At 39.8% G+C, this 22221-nt stretch overlaps 1 protein-coding gene across 2 annotated transcripts; it reads right to left on the bottom strand.

Annotated features, from left to right (window-relative positions):
* Positions 1–1194: 1194 nt before the first annotated feature.
* On the bottom strand, positions 1195–19061 carry postna (periostin, osteoblast specific factor a). Of its 2 annotated transcripts, XM_079649732.1 has the most exons (23): positions 18817–19061; positions 18096–18194; positions 13780–13844; positions 13505–13662; positions 13256–13420; positions 12992–13138; positions 12697–12838; positions 11150–11362; positions 10904–11038; positions 10557–10705; positions 9993–10129; positions 9290–9420; positions 8973–9103; positions 7897–7999; positions 7740–7807; positions 7605–7650; positions 7489–7524; positions 4617–5180; positions 4463–4498; positions 2516–2560; positions 2261–2345; positions 1876–1913; positions 1195–1739 (listed from the first exon to the last, which is right to left on the bottom strand). In XM_079649732.1, the coding sequence occupies exons 1-23, from the start codon at positions 18933–18935 to the stop codon at positions 1675–1677; spliced, it is 2877 nt and encodes a 958-aa protein (XP_079505858.1). In that variant the 5' UTR covers positions 18936–19061; the 3' UTR covers positions 1195–1674. The 2 variants fall into 2 exon arrangements, with proteins under 2 accessions (XP_079505858.1, XP_079505859.1); XM_079649733.1 differs by lacking the exon at positions 2516–2560 and having other exon boundaries at positions 18817–19060.
* Between the last annotated feature and the right edge of the window lie 3160 nt (positions 19062–22221).

Genomic DNA, 22221 nt, shown 5'->3' with positions numbered 1-22221 from the left:
AACATCTGTAGTACATGAAAAAAGAACACAACTATTGGTTTAATCTTTATAGCTATGGATCAACATTTGCTGAGGAGTTAATATTTTATTTCAAGGACTACAAGGACACTTTGATCACAACTTATTTACTAATCAACATTGAAATGATTTTGTATTGTAAATCTTTGGAGGGCTGTGACTTAATTCTTGGCCTTCTTTGGGTTCTGGAAAAGGATGACATTATCATAATCACATCAAGGTTTCTGGATTGAATGCATCTTTGGGAGTTTTATCCTATAGATGTATTTCTCAGACTGATTTTCAGTGAAACAATATGGCCATTCTGTATACCCTGCAGTTGCTTCATGGGGAACCATTGAGCAGGCTTGGATCACAACTATGGTGATAATGGTAAGCCATGCTGTTTTTGAGGATCTAAAGATCAACCCAAGCATTTTTACGGTAACAAAAACCTATTTAAAGAGAGGAAATGATGGATACATCTAGACTGGGTTTAAACTGAATTCCGTCCGGGAAAAAAATTATAAACATGCCAAAACTAAATCAACAGATTCTAAGTAGTTAATAATCCTTGTGTTGACTTTTTCAATTGAAAGGACTCTTCAGCTTCTTAGATGCATGACCTCTTCTTCTTAGTATTTTATCAGCACCCTGTGACGTTAAATCTGCAATCCTTGTGCACACTTATACTCCCCTCTGCTGCAGTCGACTCCCTCCGCTGCTGCAGCCCTGGATCATGTTAATGATCTTGCAACAGAGCCCCACTCCACAGAGCACATTTTCATAATTTCTAGCTGACTGTCTCATCTTCTTTCGCTTTATAGAAGGAAAATATGATTGGATAAACTGAGTAGAATCTGAGATGCATACTTGTCTAATGTGCTACAGTGAAATAGAGCATAGAGTAACTGTTGTATAATTCCTCAAATGGGTCATATGTTTGTGAACAACGGTGGCTAACATATTCTTATCATGCAGATATCTTTCTGCAGGACATGCAAAAAAATTATCTTAACAAATGTATGGATTTTCAGTTGGGCATGTTTACCACGCAATTTTAATGTTAACGAGGCAGGTGCCGATGTGATACCACTTCTACCTTGAGGTTAAAACAAATAGTTGATTGTGAATCCTGGTTGAACAAGGACATACACGGCAGTAATCTCAATGAAGATGGAAAGAAAGACAACTGTAAACAGTATACAAATGAAATTTATTTTTTAATCAGCATGTGATAATTTACAGAGGTTAAAAAAAACAGGATTTCATTTTGGTGTATTCTTAAAAATGCATAAATTGTACAAAATTCGAGCACTATAAAAAGCAAAAAACAGTCTTCCCAAGCCATCTGTTTTAAATTGACATAAAAAATATCTCTCAGTGGTAAATATATTTCACCTGACACACCATCTATCTCATGGTAAAAGTCCATATTTCCCTTGTACTTAAATGCTATTTTTCCTATTGGAAATGCAATACTATAACATACCATTCCATAACAAGTATGGTTCATGTGGAATAGTAAACAATCCTTTTTACTGGTGTTTTCGACAACAAATGCTAGATTGATTTGATCTCTCTCTATTGGTACACAGTTTGTTTTATCCTCCAGCACTCTACCAGGAGCACTGGAGATGCATTCAGTCCCTGCGGTGAGCCAGAGGTCTTTTCTCTCTATTGGATTGACTGCCTTGGCTTGTGGTGACGCCTAACCATCTTCCTTCTTCTCCTCATTCCAGCTGTAAAAAAGGAGTTAGCATTAAAGGAGAGATTTTTTTAGGTAAAAATATGAGAAATGTGAAGAATAGATAGCTAGTTTTTCTCCAATTCCTACATATTTGTTAATTAATGTGTCAGTTCAATCATCTAACTTACCTGGAGCTTTCCTGGCAGCGGCCAATTTACCTCCGTCTGTGAAAAAAAAGGGGCAATACAGTAAATCATTGCAATTGGTCACACACACACACACACACACACACACACACACACACACACACACACACACACACACACACACACACACACACACACACACACACACACACACACACACACACACACACACACACACACACACACACACACACACACACACACACACACACACACACACACACACACACACACACACACACACACACACACACACACACACACACACACACACACACACACACACACACACACACACACACACACACACACACACACACACACACACCTACCAGATCTGCAGTGATGGATACTCACCTCTAATGCTCTAATGATTTGGGTGATTCTGTCCGATTCCTCATTGATCAGATTTGGGTTGCCGTGAATGGTGGTGATCTTAGAGAAGTCTGGGCCTGACGTTCAAAGAAAAACCAATACATTAAAAATAAAGAGAAGTATGGAATGCATCTCAATACCTTTTTCGCCTTTGAGTCATCTTAATAGAATGAAAACAATTATTATTTCAAGCAGGATGTGAAAAGAAACTTGTTTGGTATAAAGAGTATGTGTAAAGAGACCCTACCCTCAATGACAAGAGGCTCGTTCACCGTGGTTTGACTGGATCCACCTTTAGACGGGCAGCGGAGAAGGGTGTTGAAAGTCATTTAGCGACTAAGCAACTACTGACTGACAGACAGACCGACAGGTACATACACCCCGTAAAACACCTCCTCCGCCACCGCCAACACAAAGGCACAGTTGTGTAGTATTTATGAAAACATCCACACACTCACAGGCACTTTTTCAGCCCACAACTAAAGCTGCACGACACCAGTGAAGCAGTTGTTAGCTTAAAGCTCACCTGCACCCACACATGCTAATGGCCCAATCCGAGTGAAATGGCACACTATTCACAGGACACACACACACACACACACACACACACACACACACACACACACACACACACACACACACACACACACACACACACACACACACACACACACACACACACACACACACACACACACACACACACACACACACACACACACACACACACACACACACACACACACACACACACACACACACACACACACACACACACACACACACACACACTAAAGCTGTATGAGACAGAGAATGAGTAACACGATGGGATTCTTGCATTAGAGACAAGAACACTGACGGAGAGATTAAATCAGATAAGTGGTGAGATGGAACGACATCCAAATCATGGTGCACCATGGGCATGATCAGAAATGTACTTTATATTTTTGTTGATGTGAGCCTATTCAGAAGATAGACTGTCAAAATAAAACAACTTTCTCCGTAGCATCATTACTGAGCCAAAACAAACATCATGAATCAGAATTAGTGGTCCAGTAGCCAATAGCATTAGCAGCGAGTGGTGAAGTCATTAAGGATTTCTTGAAAATAATACAGCCGTTTAAGAAGCTTGGCAAAAAAATCTGCAAGTGTGGAAATAACTCCATAAATATGAAATAGTTTGATCAAACGGATCATTTTTGTCTTTTAAAGGTGACCTATCATGCACAAAATGCACTTTTGTACGTCTTTTATACATGAATGTGTCCCCGGTGTTCCAGGGAACTCACCAAGTGTCAGAAAACACAACCCTCTCTATTTTCCTCCATACCCAAATCTCTTAAAAAGGGGCTGCAATGGATCTGATACAGACTGATCCAGATTTGAACACTTCTATGACGTCACAGAAGTGGCGCTACAGCTATTGGGCCAACTCCACCAATCAGGAGGAGACAGCCACGGACATTGCCGTTCGAAAGCGCTGGAGACGTTGTAGTACATATGTCAGGCCTGTAGGTGGTGCTGTTCTCACAGAATCAGCCCATGCAAAGACAGTGTTAAATTGAGGAATGGCTAAAATGCATGATCTGTTTGGTATTTTGAAAAATAAAAAGTATAAATATGCCTTATATAGGTATGGTCCTACACTATATTATTCAAATATAGCATGATAGGTCCACTTTAAATGTGGTTGGGTGTATAGTAGATGCATACTTTTATGAGCCAATACTGAATGCCGATCAAGAAGTTGAGAAATTGAGAATTGGCACTTTGACAGCCACAACAAAGGAGGGCGTAACACATATTGTTTGTCGGTTTATCCTCGAACCACCTCAGTATTAAAGATAAAGAAATAGATGGAAACCACCATTGGTAGGAAAACATCACAAGTCATTAGGCCTGTGACTTGTAGAGAAAACATGGGTTGCCTGGAATTGACAGTCTAAAATATTGTTTTAGTTCCAAATTTAACTATCGAAAATATATTGAAGGTTAAAACGATGCACACCATGAAATGAAGGTGTCTGAGGACTTATCTGATGATCACAGAGGAAACGTGACATTCACGTTAGATGATAATGGTCAGTTAGCTGTGGTCAAGATCCCAGATGTATTTGTTAAAAGAGTGGTTAGAAAATGCATGAATATTCTGAGATCTAGACTATCATGCTCTTCAACGGAGTGAAAAACTGACCTTCAATTATCTTTCCTTGTGCATCAAGTTCTCCACCTGCATGAATGAAAAAATGTTGTGCCATCAAATCTATTTAAAAACAATTGCAAAGCTGAATTTTGTTCATCTTACTTATCATTTGCCGTTCAAAATATGAATGATCTAAGGAACTTACCTTCGATAACTCTTGTGACCTTGGTCATGATAGGCTGTCCTTCAAAGACCCTGGTTGATGAAGACTCCCCCTTGATGAGCCGGGTCACTTCTGTGTTCCTGGTTTCTCCACTGAAGATCATCGTAGTGATGACAGGTTCTGTCTCGATGACTCTTGTAACCTTGGTAATGGATGGTTGTCCTTCAATGACTCTTGTAACCTTGGTGATGGATGGCTCCCCTTCAATAACTCTTGTAACCTTGGTAAAGGAAGGCTCTCCTTCAATGACTCTTGTAACCTTGGTGATGGATGGCTGCCCTTCTATGACTCTTGTAACCTTGGTAAAGGAAGGCTCTCCTTCAATGACTCTTGTAACCTTGGTGATGGATGGCTCCGCTTCAATGACTCTTGTAACCTTGGTAAAGGAAGGCTCTCCTTCAATGACTCTTGTAACCTTGGTGATGGATGGCTCTCCTTCAATGACTCTTGTAACCTTGGTAATTGTAGGCTCTCCTTCAATGACTCTTGTAACCTTGGTGATGGTAGGCTCTCCTTGAATGACTCTGGTCACCTTTGTTTCAGGAACTGTAAAGAGGGATCGGGAACATGAGTGCAACTTAAAGGAAAGCTTCCCCTGAAATAAACAGTATTTTCGCTGTAGTATGAGCATTTTAAATGGTAAGATTTTTGCAAAAATACATGTTTTTTGGAAAGTATTGAACATACAACTGAATAAAGGAGACTTGGATTAAACATGCATGAGTAAACGTTTGGATACTTGATCTAGTTTTGCTATTATTAAACGCAGCACCTATTTTTTTTCTTTGGTTAATTAAGACTCGTCTTCAATTTTGGATTATTCGTCTATCATGGTTTTCTTCACAAATTCAAGGTAACAAGGGTTGAGTTATTGATATACCTATAATAGTTTTTAAGGTGAAGTAATCTTTCAAGAATAATTACAAAAAGGAAGGATATCTTTTCAGCACTCCCACATTCTTTCTATAATGAGCGAAGAATGAGGCATGAGGATCAGTATGGGAAGTTATCAAAGCAGGCAGAACAAAGGCAGGCTAATGTCTGTAGGATATTACATTGCAGGTTTTTATTAACCGCTGATACGCTCCATGGTCCAATAAGCTGCCCCCTTTGGACAGACTTAATTTTCTTCTCCATTAGATGAGTTTAATGAATCAAATTATAACCTTGTTCAAATTATAATATATATTATAATATAATACACTTGACATGTTACATAATCCTCTTGTGACATTACTAGTTCCCAGAAGAAGCCCCAGAAACAGCTCCCAACCACATACAAGGAAGAAATATTTACTTGGAAAAACAAAACCCACATGTGCCCTTAAAATGAAAATTGCCTCACAGCTAACTATAACAAATAAACGCCTATTTGCTACCAATGAAATGTGCATAAACTCTTGCACAATTACTACCAATAAAATCTGCCCTGATGCAGGGTACAGCTGAAAGAGGTTTTTATTAATTCCAGAGATGGATCATTATGTCCTGAGTGTACAATTCTCTACCTCTCTTAAGCCATAAAGAAAGGCCAGCGTCACAGTCGGATTGGCCAAGAGGGGAAATGCAAAGCTGCTCACAGTTCTTAATCAGGAGCCTATCTCCACATGCTGTGCAACATGGAGATATAAAAAATAACCCTTCAATCAACTCAGGGGAATTTGGATATTCAGCTGTATTGAATTGGGAAACCGGAAAAGGGAAATGACAACACATCAACTCATCTTTTGAATCAGCTTCAACAAGAACTTTTTCTTTCATTTATTTTAAAATGTATACTTCTGAGCGATGATTTTGTTAAGTGACAGAATTCATATGAGTTGAATGCTGACGGATGTTTGTTTGTGTTAGTCTAATCTTTGGCCTGAGTAATTAGAACCAGACTCAGATCTGATAAAAATTAGGAAATGTATGTCATTAAAACTGTGGCTTCTTTCCCTATGAGTAAATCCTAATAGAAATATAAACATGATGTGGACAATAGGTTATTCCTCCTATGATCCAAACTAAAGATAATATATTTATGCAACTTTTAATTCAGTGTGTGTGTGTGTGTGCACGTGTGTGTGTGCACGTGTGTGTGTGTGTGTGTGTGTGCGTGTGTGTGCACGTGTGTGTGCGTGTGTGTGTGTGTGTGTGTGTATAAGTGCACATACAGTAGGTGTGTGTATATAAAGTAGGTATTGTCCAAAGTTTTTAACCACTTAATGTATAGCATATCAAAATGACGAAGAACTTTTCATATTCAGAGATTTCAACTGTTAAACATTTAAGAATTTTGAATTTATGGCCTAAAATATCAACCCCTAGAAATAAACCCTCTCTTGTAAGCTCAGATCTTGGCCTATATAGTCCATATATTGTGCCTAATTAACTTTAAAGAACCAGACTCTATCCCTCCTATGTTCATACATTACATTAAGGCATGCTCCACATCCAGTCCAGCGCACATTTGTCTGTGTGAATTTGCGCTGGACTAAGCCCATCTAAATGAACAACATCCACTTCCTCTATGTTTTCTGACCCTGTTATGCTTTGACAGCCTCATTACCTCATCCCTGAAGGGGCTAATTAAATATAGCAAGGGGTCCAAGTGGACTTAAGCAAGAGTGAGACAGAATAATCAAAATGAAAAAAGAAGAGAACCAGAGAAGACCCCTGAATTACGCAACGACATGTTTGTACACATGTGGCTGCAGCATGTATTTTACTTTGAAAACAGATGCTCATTTTAAGACAAAGGTTTTGAAATCAAAGGAAGTCATGTCTTGAATAATCACATAAAAAAGATAAATATAATTATTGATCATAAAAGCTTCTCTTTTAATCATGTGGTTAGTGAAAATGGTCTTACTTGTTTCATGATAATGTGTAGTTGTGATGGTTCTCTCTGTGAAGTGACATAAGAATCTTGTTACAAATGAAATATTCACACATCACGCAGAGACAGTGGATGATAAAGAAACTTACTGAAGAATGTGACTGGGATCTCCTTGTACGAAAATCCAGAAATATACTGAAAAGGGCATAAAAGGAGATGTATAAGACACACATTTTCTTTGATACACCTGTGCCCAGACATATGTGTATTTTCTCTTTAGCTACCCTTATCTGGATGTACTTAATCAGCTTCTTCAGGAGGACCATGAAGTCCTGGCGGCCCACGGGAAGGTCTGTAAGTAATATACAGCATCAAAAGAATATAACTTATTGCCTCCCAGCACACAGTGTACATTGCATGATTTTATTTGAACGTTCTCACCTGCAGGATAGAGAACATTCTTCACCACATGGATCACACCATTTGTAGCCATCAAATCGCTGTTGGGCACATCCACCGAGTTCACATTAATAGAGTTGTTAACCTTGGTAAAACGAGGGGAAATGAATGATGTATATCTTTTAATTGGGGGTAAACATATTCAAAAGTTGGTGAGTTATGTCAAATACTGCCGAAAAAACATTGTCAAACTGGCCCAAAGTCATTTTGAAAGGGTTGTACAATAGAGGTTTTGAACCGAGGTTTTTAATAAGGATCCCATGCACTGTGCTCTGTTCTTGGATGTGCTGTATGGAATTCCATTCGTGATTGATTTCCTGCAATTTAAGGTGGATATGACTTAAGGTGGACAGGCTGAGTCTGAAAGGGATAGGGTTACCTACTCCTCTAGCTCCTCTTTTCCCTTATCACCCACCAAATTGAGCCACATCAGTAGATAGGAGGCCCAATTGAGGTAATAAGTGAAATGATGATATACAATAGCTGACATTGAGGCTGCTGAGCAACAGCAAGGCAGACAGAGTGGCAGGTGGAGGGGGGGCAGCCATGGGTGAACAAGGACAGTGGGCGTCGATGGACATGAGCCAGGTTTTAAAAGTTCTGGCCGTTCTCCAGAGATATCCAGCTTTGAAGATATAGATTAGCACTGGCTCTTTGATGCTATTGTTTGAATGCGAACGAGTGGAAAGACTGGGTTAAGGACTCACAATGGAGGCTTTGAGAAAAGGGAACAAATGTGTGTCGGTTTTATGACCTTAAAGAAAACATTGTTATCCACTCTGCTTCTTGTTAAATTAAGCCAAGATAAGATATTATTTTATTGATACCAAGAGGGTAAATTCAATTGACAATTCCTAGAGTTTACAAAGGGCCTTTTTTCAATCAAAATTGGGCATGAACTGTTTATAATGTATTGACTTTCATGTTTGTAACAGTAATAGTTTCTCCGACTGACGGTTTATCCCTTTTTGATGGTTACATGACAAATTCAGGAAATGAATTCTGTCTTTTTTCATTCTGAGGACAAACACACTTAAACAAGGGCTGATTGTACATACAGAAACAACTTGGAGGTTACTGCCCTGCAGGGTTTTGAGCAGGTTGGTAACTCCTCCCTCTAATCCTCCATTGATGAAGATGCCATTACTGAAGTGGTACAGGAGAATGGTCCTCAACGCATTCAGATCACCTGTAAGTGACAGCAAAAGGCATCATTTACATTCTGTGAAGGGGAGTAAGCATGCTTCACATTTTTCTCCTCTCATTTCTGGCTTACATAACTTCAGAACAACCTAGCTTGATTGCTATTGCATCATTTTCAAAAGGGAGACGCATGAAAGGAAGTGGATGTCCGTCGTTTGATTGGAGAACTCACTTTTCAGAAGAGCAAAGTCCTCTTTACTGAGACCTTCAAAGGCATCATCAGTTGGTGCAAAAATAGTGTGGGAGCCTTTCTCCTTTAGCAGATCAGTCAGATCTGCTGTCTCCATCAGCGCCAGGAAAATCCTACATTTTTTTTTTAAAGTAAAGGAGAAAGTCATCCATTCAGAAAGTCAAGATAAGGTACAGTACTGTATGAGTAAAATACACACACATCTAAGAGAAGTGTGCAGGTAAAGGAAATGGTTAATGAAACTGATGATGATGAAATAGGAGTAAAATTCACACTATTTGAGCCAGCATTTTTTGTAAATTTCAGTTTTTCATCCAGCCCTAATTACTGTGTGTCAGACTGCATGAACTCTAGCCAGTCAGGACATCAACTTTGTCTCCAACAGGAAAGAACGGCTCTGCATTAATGGCCCATTGAGTCCTATGCTGAGAGGAGACCAGATTCTATCTTACGCTTGATCCAAAAAACAGTAGGGTTTTTCTCCTTGTAGACAGGAGGATTATTGTTTTAGGAATATGATATGATGGAATTTGGGTTGTGTGGTCCCATTGATTCACACATCTGCTTCCTGAGTATTTCATCATTAGCTTGCGCTGGTGACGACATCTGTCATCGAGCAGCGAAATGTGAAAAAAATTATAAATTCATTACTATAACATAAATTAGGATGTTAGTTTGTTCTTACTTGAACCGTCCGTCAGCAATCAGGAGATTGTAGATTGTTTTGTCAGCTGGTTTGATGAGGGAATTCATAAGATGGAGGGCACTATGGCTTCCCTCTTTACTGCCACGCACCATACATGAATTTTCAATGCACACAGCCTAACAAAGGACAATAGTTAGAGAGCAGAATTACTTGTTTTACAGTCACTGTACAAATGTGGTAACTATTAAGCTTAGGGGAGGGAGACTATTTCATTTTCTTGTTTGATTGCAATCAATAAAAAAGAAGAACACATACGTTTCTGCGAGGAAATTAAACCCAGGGGTTGATCATAATCTAACCACCAGGGCAGAACCCCGATTCATCTGCCAAGAGTTGGACTAATAAGCTGTTTTAATTCATTTGCTTAGAGTTGAACGACAGCAAAATCATGTTAACACTTTGTAAGAGGCCCAGTAATGTCTTTCAGATTTCCAATAAGTAAGCCAATGCTCTCCATTGTCTTTCCAAGACTTATGCTTTATCTGATTTTCCTGTTCCTTCCTGACACACACATACCATCACAAACACAAACATTGTACTCACAGTGCGGTAAATGAAGACTCTGAGCATTCTGCCAGCCAGTGTTTCCAGCATCTGTCCATTATAGAGCTCACTCAGCGTAACTTTCAGCTTCAACATGTGGTTTTCCAAAATGAATTTCAACAGGCTCTGGTCCGTTGACATCACCTCAGCTGACAACCACAGAACAAAATAGTAATTTAAAATGACCCAAGTAATAAAATATGCCAGGTCTTACACATCTTTTCCTTTCTCTAAAGAGTGTTGAAAAGTCTAAAAATGAATTAGCACAATTTTGATCTCTGCAACACATCTGATGATCTTTCCTTTATATTCTTTTTTAAACAGTAGTTATTTGTAGATGAACTCACGAGTGAAGGCAGTGTTGACTGGAGCAAGGAGTGTGTACTCTGTTTTCGAACCCAAGGCAGAGGCTAAGCCCAATTCGGACACCATGTTACTGAAAGTGCTCTGAGAGTCCCCCATCAGCTCCAACCCTTCCTTGGCTGGTATCAATCACATAGATAAAAAGATGTTGGTTATCACAGCAAAAACATATAAAAGCAAATGATTTCAACAAGTATCCACTGAGGGAGAAAACCCCAGATGTGTTTTACCTGAGTTAGGGATGAGCACCTGGTCGATTAAGTGGATGACGCCATTGGTCGTGACTATGTCCTTCTTCAGCACCATCTTGATTCCATTGACTGTCAAACTGTCGCCATCACACCCAATTTCGATGGTGCTGCCCTCTTCGGTCTCAAACACAGACCCCGCCATTATTGCTTCAGAACACTGGACAGAGCTCAACAGGTGGTATTTCACCAGGGCTGGGTAGGTTGATTGAAGTGTGAGAAAGATGAAGGGTAAGAAGAAGAAAAGTCACTGTTCACATTCTACACTTTTATAGACTTTGTGGGTTGACTCTAATTCTTGATTAATATTATAGGGCTCTCCAAGGTTTTAAGTCATTAATCAACACACAAGCACATGGATAATATTTCAGTGCTTTTAAAAATATTTAGCCACTTCTTTTAACATTTACATAAAGGATTACGTCTCTGACTGAGTTCAACTGTCAAACATTGCAATGCAAAAGCAATGCGATTACAAACCCTTCCAAACCCACACAAATACAATTGCGATGGTCTTTGCACTTCAGCCAAATTACTCTTTGGCTCAAACCTTTTCCTCGTGAAACAATTCACAAGTCTCCACGATCTTTACTTTGGAGGCTGTTCTTACATGGTTGGTCTGCAGAGCCTTTTTGCCAAGTGTCTGAGAATTTATTTGAGGTAATATTGATTCCCCAGAGAGATCTCACGGAGGACACCGCAAACTGGCCGCATGTTAATATGCGTTCCTGGCGTGCCAGTGACTCAACAAATAAGCAGATAGGCTACCAATGGTGAGACATAGGTCTTCAAATTCATTCTGTGGTTTGTGGGCTTGACTTTTTTTTAGTTTGTGCTATTTCTTTGCTCCGGAGAATTTATTAATTTGCTAAGTTTAAACATACTCTCTCAGGCTCTGTGATGACGAAGCTTAGCGATGAGATGCTTTGAGCTAAATGCTAATGTCAACAGGCTAACCTGTTCAAATTGACAATGCTAACCTGTCATGCTTTAATGACCATTTAGCAGTAAACATGAACTATAGCTGAGGCTTGTGAGAATAGCATTAGTTGCACAAGTATTAAACAAAGGAACATTTTACCCTGATGATGGCAGTATATGAGAAGTCAGGGGATCTCCAAAAAGATAACAATATATCCTGACGGGGATACAGATGTCTGAACCCAATTTCCTGGCAGTCTATCCTATACTTGTTGAGATATTTCACTAAAATACTAACCCAGTTTTACATAACTACTTTTTCTTGCAAAACTCTCTTTTTGATATGAAGATTTATTTCTGGATGATTGAAAAAAATGGAATCTGCTGCTGGCACTACAGGTGTCACTAAAGTCAGTAGGATTTATCCTCATTATGAGTCAAATGTCATGGCAAGCCATCCAACATTTCACTCAGGACCAAAGTAGTGAACTGACGGTGTGACTAGACGATATATAAAAGTGCTCTAAACATCTGCACACTAAAATCAACCATAGCAAGCATATGTTAGTGGTTCATGCCATCGTTACTGTATCACATGTACAATGTACCTGCAATAACATCCTTGTCTCCCATGATACGCTCCAAGTAGCCTGGGTCCAATTTGTCAAAGGCTTGATCAGTGGGAGCAAAGAGAGTGAATTGTCCAGGCTCGCCCAGCTTGTCGAACATGCCAGAGTTCACTACCACATCCTGGATAACAAAAAACAGAATTTGTCCCACGTGTAATATGTCATCATATTGAGATGTACAATGTATTTATTTGTACAGATGTTCCACTTTAAGCATATTAGTCAATGTTGGCTTTGTAAACCATTTCAATTTAGATAAGATTATTTTACTTACTCTGAAGGAGGCGAGATCCTCTGTTACATCTAGGACTTCCTTGATGTTGTTGCCCACGCTGGTGATGACCCGATCAATGACATGCACCACACCATTTGTGGCCACCTGATTACCATGGATGATCCTGGCACAGTTTACTGTCACGATCTGAAGAGGGAGGACATTTTATAATAAGCCAAGACCAACATTATGGTCAGAAATTCTTCAAAGACATACTTAAATCATGTATTCATGTGTGCAATAAAAAAAGGTGCAAAAACGGACCCCGTTTGAGTAGTGGTTGATGTAAATCCCCAGGTCGTTGTACATGGAATTCAAAGTCATGCCGTTCTTCAAGTCTTTGGTCAGAAGTCGGCGGTTAACCATGTGGTAGTGAAGAGCATTGTACAATTCGATGTTCACGTTGTTCACCAGTGCCGCCCGTATAGTCTAAGGATATCACAAAATTAGTTAAAGGGCAGCGAGTTTCAGGTTATATTGTATTTATTTGTAATCCCATAAAAAACGACTTACAGGTTCCACCTGATCCCAGGCCTCGTTGCTAGGTGCAAACATAGTGAAGGAGCCTTCGCCTTCAATTTCCTCCTTCAGTTTGGACACGTCAGAGTATTGCTGTGTGGTCGAAGCCTTTACCAGCCCCAGCGTACCATAGACATGGTCAATAGGTGCCACTAGGGAAAACGCAAGGGGTTGTTTCTGCTCAGAAAAAGTCTAAAGTAGGATTGAATTTAAATTTTGCATTGACTGAAAAAGAAGACCACAAAAGGGGCTGTGGTGAAGCCAATTACCTGCAGTACATCCTTTCGTGCCCTCCAGCTTAATGTACCCAGGACAGCATTCATATAGGACCATGCTTCAAAAAAGGAAAAAAGTACAAGTATAGTTAGACTTATAATGACTTGAGTTGAATTGTGTTGGAAGACATTCAGTCAGAAAGATGTACATTCATATTTATCTGTTTTTACAACTTCAAAAAGAAAACTAATGAAGAAAAAGAAAAGAAGCTTGCCAAATAAAAGCAGAATTGACTGTAAAGAGGAAGAAAAACAACCTCCTGAGCTGTAATGGGAGAGAATGACGAGTGCTTCAATTGAGAACATTTGTGAAAGGAGACCACGGCTGCACAAAGGGGGGATTTTAATCACCAAATAAAAATCCATAATTGGACAGATCACATATAAAGGTCAAAGCATCAAATAATGAAAAAAGCAAGCAAGTGAAGGAATATTTAAAAAAAAAAGACAAGAAAAACAGCATTAACATGAAAGCGGTTCACTGAACTCTTGGCAGCACAACTCTCGGCAGGCCAATCACACAGGAAATCTGGACTGTACCCAGAAAGAATAAGCTTTAGACAAGCTTCAAGAGCCAGAAACATCACATCCAATAGGCTTTATCATGCAACAGAAATAAATCAAGCAAATGTAAAAGAAATAAAAACCCAAAGGAGATTAGTAAGAAAGCCTCAAGCTCAAAAGCACTGAACTATATTCAAGAATATTGTTGAATAAAATACTGTTAAGGAGCCTTTCCACGAGCATAGTCTCATAAGGATACAGAAGCATAGCCTTTTTACAATGAAAACGTTGTATACTTATTATCTTAGATACTTTAACAGTTTTAACATGAAACCCCAGACAGGGGTGTTTGCTGCCCCCTTGCACTTTCTCTTGGCCATACATTTGATTCCAGAAGCGGCTTCCAAGAAAAACAAAAATCTTGATATACAGTACAGTCGACCTCATGTGACTATGAAACAGATTTATGTTTTGGAGGCGAAGGTATAGATATGAAACATTTGCTCAAAGAATGAGAAACATCCTGGCAGCCGAGAGGTTCTGCTAACACTACACACACCAGAGGAATTGTGCAGCAAACCCATGTTCCTTAGTCGTCTGGTCTAACAGTAAATCTAATTTGTTGCAATGTTATGAATGAAAAAACGAGGTGTGACCAACAAGAGAGTATTTATTTTTTAAATGCGGCTTTAATATTGGAATAAATTATGTTTTCAAGGAAAGTTTTTAATGAAAATCAACCATAGGGCGTAAATCAGAAATGTTGACATTTTGTTGGGACTTATCTCAAACCGACGCGAATCTTCCGAGAGGCTAAAACTAGCAGTGACTCAACGTTGGACGCTCCACAATGATCTAGCAGAGAAACAGCCGTAGAGTTTCCAAATGCAGTAATAAGTGTGATGATTTATGGGTTGCAGTTGGAGCATTGGGTGTGTTTGCTGAAGAAGTTTGCATAGAGATGATTGGGTCACAGTTTTCAAGTTTACTCCTCACTGTTTTCCCATGGAAATACAACGCTTCTATATGAACTCTGTGCCTTCTTTCAATGGCTCTCATCCTAAACAAACAACTCTTTGTTTTCCATTCAGAAATGAACAGTGTTGATCTACTATGCAAACACAAATCAATGCCTTCTTAGCTACCCTAAAAACATATACACAAAAAGCTAAATCACTCACTTTCTCCATTCAGTGCCCTCAAGTGACTCACATGATTTGGCAAACGTCTCTAATCCGCTTTGATCAGCATTTGTGGTTAAATGGAAATGAGGACAATGATTATGAACCATTAGTCTTAGAATGTAATTTCTTTGTGCAAACAGCCATGAAGCTTTTATGGAAAACATTATATGCTTTGGCGTTAATTGTTTTAATATAAAACACATAAATATCCATGCACAGCCAGCTGTCAGGAAGCTACAGTATGAAGTCATTGCTCCCAGGCTGTGCTCTGACAGGATAATGGATGCAGTGCAGACCAGAGACCAGCTCATAGCCAGGCCCCTCGCAGTGTCACTGGATCAACCAGCCCAATGTGGCTTCCAGATGAACAGATGTGCACAAGGCATGAATACACACACGCACACACACTGTTCTCACACAGCAACACTGGTTAGGGTTGTCTAAAGAAAACACACTTTTTGTCTTCTTATGTAAATTAAAATCAACAGCGTCTGTTGCATGCTCATCAAGCACATGCTCTCTCTCAGCAGTGCCAGTCCTGAATGCTTTGCCAATTTGTATTTTTTTGTTTTGTATATTTGTACAACTTCGCTGACATAATACAATTAGACCTAGTTCTGTACCTATCCCCCGCTCCCTGTATGCTCTGTCACCATGTACAGCACACCCCTTTGAAGGAAATGGCTTCCACCTGAACCTCCAGCCACACCCTTCAAGAGTTCTTGGAGGAAATGGAGGGATAAGAAATCCCCAAGGGATAATTTAGCTCTACAGTATAGACTTAGACCGAACACACTGCATGTTCGACTCACTCCAACATAATATATTATTTGTCATAGAAGTTACTTCAACCGCTGCACCCTCAGGACCTCAAGCTCGTTGGCACACAAGCTGAATCTAAACTGGAACATGCACATATCCATACTGTGGACTCAAATACCCTTTACTAATCTCTCACCAACACCCAATCCAACTCAGACATAATCACAGCTGTGTGGATTTCCTCCAGTGCTGCAGAACAATGCCCTCTCTGTGACCACAGACACACAGAGGGAAAGGTTTCTCTGGCTTTTAATTTTGAAGCTTCTGTTGTATTTTCCGCATATTGTTCTTTTTGCTCATACAGTATGTATCTATGTTTCACTTTGTTTGCCAAAATTCAAACAATTAAAAAGGTAGAGAGCTTTACATTTATTTCAAAAATAACGAAGCAATTGTTGTTGTTTATTTTGATTTAATTAAATACAATTTCTTTTTTTCAAAGTTTTCCTATGTTATTTCATCCCATCTTTTGACCTACTAGAATCTTTTTAATACCTAACCTTAGTCAGTGTTGTTGTTGAAATGTAGTACCTTCCTTCTATAAGCTGTTACTGGATGGTTAAGGTAATATAATCTCAGTAATAGTAGTGGGGCTATCTCTCATCGCCTTATTTCCAAGTTAAGCTTCTCCTAACACAGCAGCAGGTGTTACAGAGTGTGTGTGTGTGTGTGTGTGTGTGTGTGTGTGTGTGTGTGTGTGTGTGTGTGTGTGTGTGTGTGTGTGTGTGTGTGTGTGTGTGTGTGTGTGTGTGATATGTACAGCTCCAGTCGAGCCTTACATTCCATCAACAACAGCGGCTACATTTCATTTTCTTTACTCTAATAAAATCTACTCTTTCAGCACATGAAGTAACAACAAAATATGATACTGTATGCCTTGCAGAAGTTCAACAACCTAAAGCTTTTGTACACTTTACTATATTGCAGATACCCCAACGTTATAATTTTTACCAAATAAAAAAAAAAAAATCTAAATTATCACTCCCGCAATCGAACAGAAACTTTCAACCTCTATCGCAATTAAACGTATGAGTTCTTTGCAGCTTAAGAACCATCATTTGCCTTGAAATATATAAACTGTACACATGCAAACACATACAGCACAAATCAAGCACTCATTGCCCAACTTGTGAAACCAGAGCTGCAATACATCCTCCGTTTCACCTGACTGCAACACACACTTTCACTAAAAGCATATCGCCAAATTCTTTCCTGAGTATCGAAATGTGAGAGAGGGAAAGTGGTGTGTCAATCACTGATGAGCGTTTACCCCATCAGCAGGCTGACAATATAGCTCACCCAGGGCCCGCAAGCTACCCAGCATGCCCAGACAGGAGAGGAGAGGAGAGGAGAGGAGGGGAGGGGTACAGGAGATGCTGACAAAATAAAATAACCAATACAGTTCTGAAGCTTTTGTCTTCCCTCCCTGCTTAAGAAATCCCTGACATCTTTGAAAGGCCATCTTTTGAATCAATCATCATGTGCCTTTTTTTGTGAGAAGGAAAGGGGGCAGCGAGGTGAATCGAGGAAACGGAAAAAGCCTGAGGGTCCACATAATTAGGATTATACAAAGCATGGCCTCTGCTGCCAATAAAAACCTGGCCAGGTGACAGGTGGAGGTTTACGCCGGGGTGAACACATTTAAAGGCACCTGAAGTACTTGATGATCTCACTTGATTGATAGGGATAATATTGCTAATGTGCAGGATGTGTAGAAGTTGGGAGGGAGTTTGGATGTAAAAAGGATGAAATAAAAACATTTTGCCATCAAATCCATTCAATGTTTTGGTAAAGACTCACGCCTTCTTTCCACAGATGGAGCCTTTGTACCAGTTCCTACATGTGCTGAAGTACTTCTTCTTAGTCCCCTCGACCTGCTGCAGAGCGCACACATTGGGTCTGTAAGAAAAGAAGGAGGGGGACGGGAGAGTTAGGTGATGAGGGAGTGACAGAGAAAGTGAGAAGCAGAGGTAGGAGAGGCAGAAAGAAAGGTAAAGTGAAGAAGGAAAAAAATTGTCATTCACAGATGCCAAGGCCTCTGTACAGTGCTTATCAACAATGAATCACTGAATCTGAGAAACCTGAAGCCTGTGATTTAAAGTCAATTAAAGAAAGCATTGAAAAACATTTTGAGCGAAACTCAGTAATTATTTTACAATGAACACTCCCAACTCAATCAATATTAAACAGCATATTAGGATATTGACATTCTTTACAGCAGAAGACTGAGTGAATGTGGGAGAGGATATTGCATTTTCCAAGCCTTGAGCCAATGGCATTTGATTACACTCATCTGGAAACACAGCACTAATATTAAATCTAACAAACAAAGCACTTTATATGTGTACATATCTTTCAGCCTATTACTTTTCATGTGCAAAGAAATTGGTTGTATAGTTTAATCCCCAGTTATTTGCTTCATAGAAAACTTAAAAAGCTTCCACACAAGTTCATAATTTCTCTCTCCCTCACTTTCTACCCTTCCCTCCATCTCCCCCCCCCCGACCTCCCTTCTCCTTACCCTTCTTTCCTGGCCCGGATGCGACTGTGGGTGACTATCTTGTCATAGGCTGAAGAATCCACTCTCCCTAGGGAGCAGAGTGCCACCAGCACTGAGGTCACGGCTAGCAGCTGATGCATCCTGGGGAGGTATCAGTCCTCTCTATTGCAGGGGCTCAAAACACACACACACACTTCTTGTATCCAAACACACACACACCCAACACAAAATACACAGGCGATATGGGAGTGCAGTGAGGGAGGGAGAGGAGGCTTTTATACCAGCTCTCTAACACACACCCATAACCATCCACCCTCTTTTGGGCTCTCTCACTTTCTTTTCCATACCATTATGTCCCTCTCTCACCCATTTCCTTAGCCAAAATCCTCCAGCCTGCTTTGCTCAAGCTTATTGTCTCCCCCTCCCTCACATTGTTTCGCATGGATTTCTCATGCTTTCTTAACCACCATCACAGCCAGGAGCACCGAGGACACCCTGCGATTAAATTTGCTTTACACTCTTTGATGACAGTTTTATAATCCAACTATGGATTGCCTTTAAAAATATATTTCACTTTTATGTATTGCTGGGGTTTTGACCCATGAGTTTAAGAGTGATAGAGACTTTGGAGAGGGACACACACTTACAGTAGAGATGGGAGCCAGAGCCTTTTCTTATCAAGCTCCACTTTTATGGAATCAGCTTCCAGTTTGTGTTCGGGCGGCAGACAGCCTATCCGTTTTTAAGAGTGCGCTTAACACCTTCCTTTTTGATAAAGCTTATAGTTAGGGCTGATTAGATTCAGCCCCTAGTTTTGCTGATATAGGCTTAGTTTGTCGGGGGACATCTTACTTCTTCGTTCTCTCTGTCTATACCTGTGTACTCTCATGTTCCGATTAACCCAGCTTCCCCCAAATCTCTTTCTTTTTGGTGTCTATATACGCCGGGATCCGGAGTCATGGATGATCCTGTTGCTGCGGTCCTGTGTCCTGGATCGCGAGTCCTGGATCTTGAGTCGTGGCTGTGCCTGTTGCTGTGGTCTAGGATCATAAGTCATGGATGGATATCCTCATGGATTCATCTTCCTATTATACACACACATGCATTTCCAAACATTTGGACTACCTATGTTGTAAATGTATTATCTTTTCAATTTACACACGGCATCTATTGCACGTCTGTCCGTCCTGGGAGAGGGATCCCTCCTCTGTTGCTCTCCCTGAGGTTTCTCCCATGTTCCCCTTTAAACTGTGGGTTTTCTCTGGAAGTTTTTCCTTGTACGATGTGAATGTAACATTTGAGATATTGGGCTGTATAAATAAACATTGATTGATTGATTGATTGATTGATTGATTGATTGATTGATAGAGATCCCATTACAGTTAATAGATGCAAAAAAAGGAACATTAAGATTCAGTAATTCACTAAAAGTAAATATTGCAAGCTCATGAACACAGGCAGTGAGTTCATCTTTAATACGTGTCTTTGGGACATTCAGAAACAAATTAAGTGAATTAAATTGGCTACAGTGTTTTTAATAAGCTAGAAAATAAGACTATAAATCATATTCAAAGAGCACGGGTGATATATCTTTTAGATGATAGGTTAACACGTTGCTTGGCAGGAGTTTAACTGTATTTTTGTCATCCTTCCAGTGGGATACTACTCTCATCCTCATTATTTTCACCAGTTGATCCATCCTTTCCTCCTCTAAACTCCCCTCTGGGCTTCTGCTTCTACTTCATCCTCCCTGCTGTCAAATTTGTCGTTTATCAACCTCTTCCCAGGCTCTAACTTCACCCTGCAGCTGTCTCTGTCTCCGGTGTTGTAGCCAGATCTGATACAGCTTCAAAGGGGAAATCCATCATGACAAAAATGAACCTTGGACGTTGTCATGTATGGTCTTGATTTGTGAACAGGTATGCTTCTACATTTGAACAATGCAGGTAAGGTCTCCCTTGATGATGTTGACTCATTGAATCAAGAGCTTAATATGATTATTTACTCCACACATGTGACCACAAACACCCAGGTAAATGTTATGCAGTAAAACAGGGACATTTTTCCTCAGGTGAGTTGTATTTATTTTCCCGATCCATTGGAAAATGAAGAAGATAGATTCTTTTTTTTTTTTTTAAACAACTGAAATCCCATTTCTTACCAACAACACATCACATTATGTACTCACCCTTGAACTCGCATGACCCCTCTGATGAGGGGGAGGACAACAGAATGCAGCCTCCTCCATTTTTCGGACAGCTGTGTCTATGATGCTATCTTAACATTTATGACACACTTCAAATCCTGGGAAAACACATATTAAGCCCAGAATGCCATTTACAGTAATTTAAACCTTATTTCCGTTGTGTTCCCTCTCCTACTTCAGGCTTCTCTGAGATCCCCACACACATAAACTAGTAACCAGACACAAATACACCTACACTTGCCTACATGGATTTTCAATTAGATTGTAAGTATTGAATGCCTGATTTCATTTGTCTCTGTTGTGTCAGCTTTCCATCCACTAACCCTAACCTTTAAGATGTATTGAAGTCATGTTGAGCCCCATGTGTCGCCCTGTTGTTTCCCACAGGACATCACCACTCTGCTCTCCAGGTTGCAGGTGGTTTCTTTGGTTTCGAGATCCGGCAGAGAGATATTGGTAGAGAACAAGCAGAGAACAGAAGCTCCATTCTTTAATGACATCTCCCCCTAGTGGAAAGGACTTGTCAGTGCAGCCATATGCAAGGCCTCTGCAACTAGGATAACACACAGTGATCAAAATGTCAAGTAACTACAAGAAATCAAGAACGTGTATCAGTGTTTTCTGTCTCACATTATAAGAATGGAAGGTCTGGATTTATATACCTGTATGTTTCAGAGACATAAAAGTGTGTGTCTGTTAGTTCACAGTTTACTTCAAGTCTCCATGTTTTTCTCTTTATTACATCTACTTAGCATAATGTGAGCCTTCTGTCAGCGTGTGGATTCTCTCTTTCCTTGGGACACCTTCAGAGAAATCACATGAATATTCATTAAGTCACACATCAAGTTTTGACTAATATGTAGCGTTACACACAACATATATTTCTAAATAAGGTTTCAGAATAATTTTAGCGCTTTCTGCATTTCGGAGCAGTTGGAAGATCCAACGAAAACCCAGGAGCATTTTACTGCAGCCTTTTGATCACACACATCATCTGTTGAATATTTAACTTGCTCACTTGTTCGCCGATTGAACTTATTGAAGTACAAATAGGAAAGTGAAAAAAAAAGCAATCAAAAGATAACTTCAGTGAAAAGAAAAATGTCCAGTCTGAAGGAGAACACAGGGAACATGTGGCTTTCATGCAACAGGGTTTGATCAGTGTCATTGGGTTCTGTTTTAACAGTAGAAACGTGTTGTGAAGTTGTTGGAAAATAAGT

The sequence above is a fragment of the Notothenia rossii genome, assembly GCF_949606895.1.
Source record: "Notothenia rossii genome assembly, chromosome: 9".
NCBI classification, from domain to species: Eukaryota; Metazoa; Chordata; class Actinopteri; order Perciformes; family Nototheniidae; genus Notothenia; species Notothenia rossii.
This window is presented reverse-complemented; position numbering and strand designations above follow the sequence as displayed.